Here is an 8,009-nt window from a genome sequence, read left to right as displayed (position 1 = left end):
GCGCAAAAAGGTGAGAGATTTGGGAGTTGGACATTTCCTGGAAAATCAGAAATTTCGAGAAAACCGTGAATTTAAAAAATATCACAATTATTTTAGATAATATGAATGGGTTGGTGTTGGAATTTTTTGAATCGGTCCAGAAATGTTGACGTAGTAACGCTTTTAATCGAGAAATTGGTATTTCGGAATTCCTGGAAATTCTGTGAATTTGGGAATATGGGAAAAATGTTTTTGCCGTCAATATCCAGGGTGAGTAGAGTGTGTGGATGGTTGAACCCTTTGACTCGGGTAAAAAATGTCGCAAGAAGGTGAGAGATTTGGGAGTTGGACATTTCCTGGAAAATCAGAAAGTTCGGGAAAACCGTGAGTTTTAAAATGATTTGTTTTAGATAATATGAATGGGTTGGTGTTGGAATTTTTTAAATCAGTCCAGAAATGTTGACGTAGTAACGCTTTTAATTGAGAATTGGTATTTCGGAATTCCTGGAGATTCCGGGAAACCTGATAATTTGGGGAAATGGGAATCATGTTTTCGCCTTCAGTATCCAGGGTGAGTAGAGTGTGTGGATGGTTGAAAGGTTTGAATCGGGTAAAAAATGTCACAAGAAGGTGAGAGATTTGGGAGTTGGACATTTCCTGGAAATTCTGAAATTCCGGGAAAACCGTGAATTTTTTAAAATCATCTATAATATTATAATTGTTTTAGATAATATGAAAGGGTTGGTGTAGGAATTTTCTGAATGTGTCCAGAAATGTTGACGTACTAACACTTTTAATCGAAAATTGGTATTTTGGAATTCCTGGACATTACGGGAAAAACGAGAATTTGGGGAAATGGGAAACATGTTTTTTCCTTTGATATCCAGGGTGAGTGGAGCGTGTGGATGGTTGAAAGGTTCGAATCGGGTAAAAAAAATGGCCCAAGAACGTGAGAAATATGACAGTTGGACATTTCCTGGAAAATTTGGGAATTTCGGGAAAACTGGGAATTTTTAAATTATCGATGATATCACAATTGTTTTAAAAAAATATGAATGGGTTGGTGTTGGAATTGTTTTAATTGGTCCAGAAATATTGTCGTAGTGACACTATCTAGGGTGTGTAGAGTGTGCGGCTGGTTGAAAGGCTTAAATCGGGTAAAAAATGTTGCAAGAAGGTGAGAGATTTGGGAGTTGGACTTTTCCTGGAAATGTGTAAATTTTGGGAAAACTGTAAATGTTTGAAACATCTATAATATCACAATTGTTCTATATAATATGAATGGGTTGGTGTTGGTATTTTTTTAAATCGGTCCAGAACTTTTAATTTAAAATTGGTATTTCGGAATTCCTGAAAATTTAGGGAAAACCAGAAATTTGTACAAAAAAAGGAACTTTTGATTTCCCAAACATTAGAGGAATGTTTTGATGATGAAATGGTTGGAAATGAGTGACAAATGTTCACAGTGAAAACTTTAGATCGAAAGGTAGAATTAAGGCGTAGAAAAACAGGGAATTCCTGGAATTTTTTTGAACTTGGAAAAATTGTAATTTGATTGTCTAGAATGAATGAAAGGTGTTGAAAGTGGAATGGTTCCAACCGTGTAAGAAATTTGGGAATTCTACCAGTTTGAAAAATGTCCCATCCATTTTCAATGGGAACAATGTCCAGGAAAACCGGGAATTCTGGGTAATCTGGGATCCGTTTTTGATACTTGAACGGTTCCAATCTGATGGAAACTGCGGGCTGTCAAAGCTGGCAAACTTTATCACGAGTGGAAGAATAATAATAAATTGTTGAATTTTGGTGTGGGATACTTCACACATAAATATTAAACACAGTGTTACTGTTCAATCTGTGTGTTATGTTAGAATGTCCGAAATTATGAAATATGCTTGTTAAATAAAATCTCTGCCTTGTTTGTAATGAATACTTGGGCCTACTGCGCTACTGTATTGTAATGTGGGTCATTATGGTCTTTTCTGAGGTGGTACTTGGTGATAAACGTTTGAGAACCACTGGTATATATAGTAAACACGAGACAAGATGGCACCTTGTTCCCGCCACTTGATCATTTGGAACGCCGTGTTCTGGCCCAGACGAGAGGGTTACCAGCCGGCGTGCGCTCTCCCTCCCTCAGATCTTAACGTTGTGTTTCTCCGAGGTCTGAGGGGAGCTGACCTCCCAGCGGAAAGAGCGCATCATGCTTCCCCTCACGCTGGCCTGCCGCTTTGTGATGCTGTAGATCTTCCGCAGGATGGCGCGCCGCAGCAGGATGTAGACCCACGGGTCCAGGATCTGGTTGCAGGTCGCCATCCTGACGCCGGTCACCATTAGGTTTCTGTAGGTGTCGAGGTCGTCGTCCAGGGAGCCACTGTAGGACCGGGTGGCCGACATCAGTCCGAAGACCTACGGACGAAATCCACAGCAGAACTGAGACATATGCATAGGGGTATGTGGTAACTCCTCTGCAGTGGACATTTGTTTTGCATTTCAGGACTATTTTCATTTCCCAAAATGTAACCGCCACCAAAAAGAGTACAGCAAAAAGGTGAGGCCTTCACTAAGATAGTCAACTAAATCAGTGGTCATTGTGTTTTACATCAAACTAGTCCTAAAGCCAACTTGTTGTTAGGCGTGCACAAAAAAACTATTCACATCCGAATTGCGATTCTTATATGTTAGAGCCATTTCCGACATAATTACACATATTTTTCACGTTTACATATCATGCTTTGTTTAAAGTAAATATAATTATACAGTAATAGCTTAAATGACTGTATATTTGGTATTTTGCTATATTATTGGTATCAGTGGCGGGCCGTGCGTTTCCCCACCTAGGCCTTAAGTGATGCCCGACTTCAATGATTACCTCTCAAAATACCATAATTTATGTCACCACATGACCATTGCTGGAGAAATACTGTACAGCAGTGGTCCCCAACCCAGCCGCGGATCGATTGGTACCGGGCCGCACGAGAAATAAAAAAAAAAATAAACATTTTTTTTTATTAACTCAACATAAAAACATTTCTGTTATTAATATTTCTGGTTCCTACATTATATAATTATATATCAATATTAGGGATGTCCGATAATGGCTTTTTGCCGATATCTGATATTCCCATATTGTCCAACTCTTTAATTACCGATACCGATATCAACCGATACTGATATATACAGTCGTGGAATTAACACATTATTATGCCTAATTTGGACAAACAGGTATGGTGAAGATAAAGTCCTTTTTAAAAAAAATTATAGAATAAAATAAGATAAATAAATTATAAACATTTTCTTGAATAAAAAAGAAAGTAAAACAATACAAAAACAGTTACATAGAAACTAGTAATTAATGAAATTGAGTAAAATTAACTGTTAAAGGTTAGTACTATTAGTGGACCAGCAGCACGCACAATCATGTGTGCTTACGGACTGTATCCCTTGCAGACTGTATTGATATATAATGTAGGAACCAGAATATTAATAACAGAAAGAAACAACCCTTTTGTGTGAATGAGTGTGAATGGGGGAGGGAGGTTTTTTTGGGTTGGTGCACTAATTCTAAGTGTATTTTGTGTTTTTATGTTGATTTAATTTACAAAAACAAAAACAAAAAAAAACTATAAAAAAAAAACCCCGATACCGATAATTTCTGATATTACATTTTAAAGCATTTATCGGCAGGCCGATATTATCGGATATCTCTAATCAATATAGATCAATACAGTCTGCAGGGATACAGTCCGTAAGCACACATGATTGTATTTTTTTTATGACAAAAATAAATAAATACCATACCCCCCACCCCCCACCCGGTCCGTGGGACAAATTTTCAAGCGTTGACCGGTCCGCAGTTACAAAAAGGTTGGGGACCACTGCTATACAGGAACACATTTACGCCCTACTGTGCATTGAAACACATCAGCATGTGTACAAAACAGGTAGAAGCATTTAAGTCCCATCTTAAAACTCATTTGTATACTCTAGCCTTTAAATAGAACCCCTTTTTAGACCAGTTGATCTGCCGTTTCTTTTCTTTTCTGCCTCCCTCTCCCTTGTGGAAGGGGGGGGCACAGGTCCGGTGGCCATGGATGAAGTGCTGGCTGTCCAGAGTCGGGACCCGGGGTGGACTGCTCGCCTATGCATCGGTTGGGGACATCTCCACTCGGGATGGTCTCCTGCTGGCCCCACTATGGACTGGACTGTCACTATTGTGTTAGATCCACTATGGACTGGACTTTCACAATATTATGCTAGACCCACTCAAAGTCCATTGCATCCGGTCTCCCCTAGAGGGGGGTGTGAGGGGGTGAGGTGGGTGGTGGGGTGGTGGGGTGGGGGTGGGGGGGGGGTCACCCACATTTGCGGTCCTCTCCAAGGTTTCTCATAGTCATTCACATTGACGTCCCACTGGGTTGTGAGTTTTTCCTTGCCCTTATGTGGGCTCTGAACCGAGGATGTCGTTGTGGCTTGTGCAGCCCTTTGAGACACTTGTGATTTAGGGCTGTATAAATAAACATTGATTGATTGAATGATTGATTGATATTTTCTGGCGCATTTAAAAATCAATAAACCCGCATCAGCAATTCAAATGTATCCTATGTGGTACTGTCAAAATAAAAATTGCAAAAAAACATTAAACGTGAAAAAAATAAAGAACTAAAATATTTAAACTCCCAATTTGTAGCACCCTTTCGACACCCGTAGACGGTTGATTAGATTGAAAATGGCGGGCATTTCCCCATTTCATCGCCGACATCGTCCCACAAGATGTAGTTTCTTTTTAAGTATCCTTCTTGAAAATGGACTTGCATATATATATCTGCCACCTAATCAACGTTTTTGTTCTCCTTCTTTGTGGGTCAACACTTCCTGCTTCCTGCTAAATTGCAACTTGTGATTGGATATTCACTTTGGAGAGACAAGTGAGTATCCAATCAAAGTTTCGTTAACACCAGGCTACCCAGAGAGGCGACTGACAACAACTTGTGATCTGATTGGCTATCGCAACTGTCTATTAACTGTATGTGTTCTCAACTTCACCGGTGAGTATCCAATCACAGGACGTGTAAATCTAGCCATCTAGAAGGCCTTACTGACAACAACTCGTGATCTGATTGGCTATTGCATCTGTCTATCAACTGTATGTGCCCATTCACTTACATTGCACAGACAATTTTGATTCAGGAGATCCCCGGGCAGATTTCATACAGCATGGCAACATAAGATAGCTGAATTCTGATTGGATAAAAACTCTAACCTAAAAACAACAGCACTGGAAATAACATAATATGACATAAAGGGAATATGAATACTTTTAGATATTTAGGGACAGTAAATAAAAAATGACTTTTATCTTTAATTATGATCATGATTTCTGGTTATAATAGGCACACCACCGATTGGTATCTAATTTAAAATATTGTCTTTCACTTCCTATCAATGTAGTTGTGCTCTATTAGTTTGCTCTGTTTAGACTGGGTGCCGTAAAGTGCCAGTAACTGTCGTAAATGTGACGATGTTATGTTTTTAAAGGTCGTACAGGGCATGTAGCAACAGCTTGTTAAACGTATGTAAATTTAACTAAAGGCGCCTCAATGACGTGTTTGTGCTAACGTCATCTGTATTTTTTTTCCCGTTATTTTTGTTAGCGTTTGTCAGGAAGAAAAGTGGAAATAAACCCTGTCATTTTGTTATACTTTGGATCGGTGTCAGCGTGTTGTTATTGCGGGACGCAGGAACAGCTGATCAAAAGAAAATCACGCGTCAGAAACGATAAAGGAAGGTTGGTTGCCGTTACATTATACAAAACCCAAAACCAGTGAAGTTGGCACGTTGTGTAAATGGTAAATAAAAACAGAATACAATGATTTGCAAATCCTTTTCAACTTATATTCAATTGAATAGACGCAAAGACAAGATATTCAATGTTCGAACTGACAAACGTCATTTTTTGTTGTTGCAAATAATCCTTAACTTAGAATTGAATGGCAGCAACACTTCCAAAAAGTTGTCACAGAGGCATTTTTACCACTGTGTTACATGGCCTTTCCTTTTAACAACACCCAGTAAACATTTGGGAACTGAGGAGACCAATTTTTAAAGCTTTTCAGGTGGAATTCTTTCCCATTCTTGCTTAATGTACAGCTTAAGTTGTTCAACAGTCCGGGGTCTCCGTTGTCGTACTTTAGGCTTCAAAATGTGTGGCGCATTATGAAGCGCCACACATTTTCAATGGGAGACAGGTCTGGACTACAGGCAGGCCAGTCTAGTACCCGCACTCTTTTACTCTGAAGCCACGCAGTTGTAACACGTGGCTTGGCATTGTTTTGCTGAAATAAGCAGGGGCGTCCATGATAACGTTGCTTGGATGGCAACATATGTTGCTCCAAAACCTGTATGTACCTTTCAGCATTAATGGTGCCTTCACAGAAGTGTAAATTACCCATGCATTGGGCACTAATACACCCCCATACCATCACAGATGCTGGCTTTTGAACTTTGCGCCTACAACAATCCGGATGGTTCTTTTCCTCTTTTCTCCGGAGGACACAACGTCCACAGTTTCCAAACACATGTTGGGAAATGTGGACTCGTCAGACCACAGAACACTTTTCCACTTTGCATCAGTCCATCTTAGATGAGCTCGGGCCCAGCGAAGCCGGCGGCGTTTCTGGGTGTTGTTGATAAATGGCTTTCACTCTGCATAGTAGCGTTTTAACTTGCACTTACAGATGTAGCGACCAACTGTAGTTACTGACAGTGGTTTTCTGAAGTGTTCCTGAGCCCATGTGGTGATATCCTTTACACACTGATATCGCTTTTTGATGCAGTACCGCCTGAGGGATCGAAGGTCACGGGCATTCAATGTTGGTTTTCAGCCTTGCTGCTTACGCACAGTGATTTCTCCAGATTCTCTGAACCTTTTGCTGATATTCCTTGCAGTAGCTTGTTGAGAAAAGTTGTTCTTAAACTGTTGGACAATTTGCTCATGCATTTGTTCACAAAGTGGTGACCCTCGCCCCATCCTTGTTTGTGAATGACTGAGCATTTCATGGAAGCTGCTTTTATACCCAATCATGGCACCCACCTGTTCCCAATTAGCCTGTTCACCTGTGGGATGTTCCAAATAAGTGTTTGATGAGCATTCCTCAACTTTTTCAGTCTTTTTTGCCACCTGTGCCAGCTTTTTTGAAACATGTTGCAGGCATCAAATTCCAAATGAGCTAATATTTGCAAAAAATAACAAAGTTTTCCAGTTCCAATGTTAAATATCTTGTATTTGCAGTCTATTCAATTGAATATAAGTTGAAAATGATTCGCAAATCATTATATTCTGTTTTTCTTTACCATTTACACAACGTGCCAACTTCACTGGTTTGGGGTTTTGTACGTTCCGATTATAAATCGATTCATTCATTTTCAAAAATGTATTTAAAAAACAAACAAACAAAATAAAAAATGTTTCCAATAGAATCAATTTTTAAGCAGATATTTTTGTCATAACGGGGTTTTCGCAGCTTACTGCGAAGTTTGTTCTCCCAGGATGCAAACTGACTTTTCCGGACAAGGGTAGCAGGTAGGAACATATTTATTAATCTAACTACAAAATAACCGGCAAAAACTCTCTTAACTGTGGCATGAAATAAACAAGACTTACGTAGAGGGTTGCGTGACAATAGCGTGAAGCAAACAACTAGCATAAACTATAGCACAGCACGAAACAAACAAACATAACTATGGCATGGAACAACATGAAACTGTGGCATAGAACAACATGAAACTGTGGCATGAAACAACTAATATGAACTATGGCATAGAACAACATGAAACTGTGGCATGAAACAACTAATGTGAACTATGGCATAGAACAACATGAAACTGTGGCATGAAACCAATAACTAGCGTAACTATAGAATCAGACCTGAAACGAGCAATGACCCCTGGCCTACTGACTGGCAAAGGCGGTTTAAATAGTCTCTTGATTAGAGCCAGGTGAGCGTCCGAACACCAGCGGCAGGTGAAAA

The 8,009-nt window shown here is 39.6% G+C and overlaps 1 protein-coding gene across 2 annotated transcripts in view; it reads right to left on the bottom strand.

Moving 5' to 3' along the window:
• Positions 1-267: 267 nt before the first annotated feature.
• LOC133642308 (prostaglandin E2 receptor EP1 subtype-like) overlaps positions 268-8,009 on the bottom strand; it is a 32,205-nt gene continuing 24,463 nt past the window's right edge. For both annotated transcript variants that reach the window (XM_062036428.1, XM_062036427.1), the window contains one exon: positions 268-2,388. In XM_062036428.1, coding sequence (XP_061892412.1) covers positions 2,116-2,388 — 273 coding nt within the window. In that variant the 3' untranslated portion in view covers positions 268-2,115. The remainder of the gene's footprint in view (positions 2,389-8,009) is intronic.

This window comes from Entelurus aequoreus, linkage group LG25 (genome assembly GCF_033978785.1).
Source record: "Entelurus aequoreus isolate RoL-2023_Sb linkage group LG25, RoL_Eaeq_v1.1, whole genome shotgun sequence".
In the NCBI taxonomy this organism is placed as follows: Eukaryota; Metazoa; Chordata; class Actinopteri; order Syngnathiformes; family Syngnathidae; genus Entelurus; species Entelurus aequoreus.
This window is presented reverse-complemented; position numbering and strand designations above follow the sequence as displayed.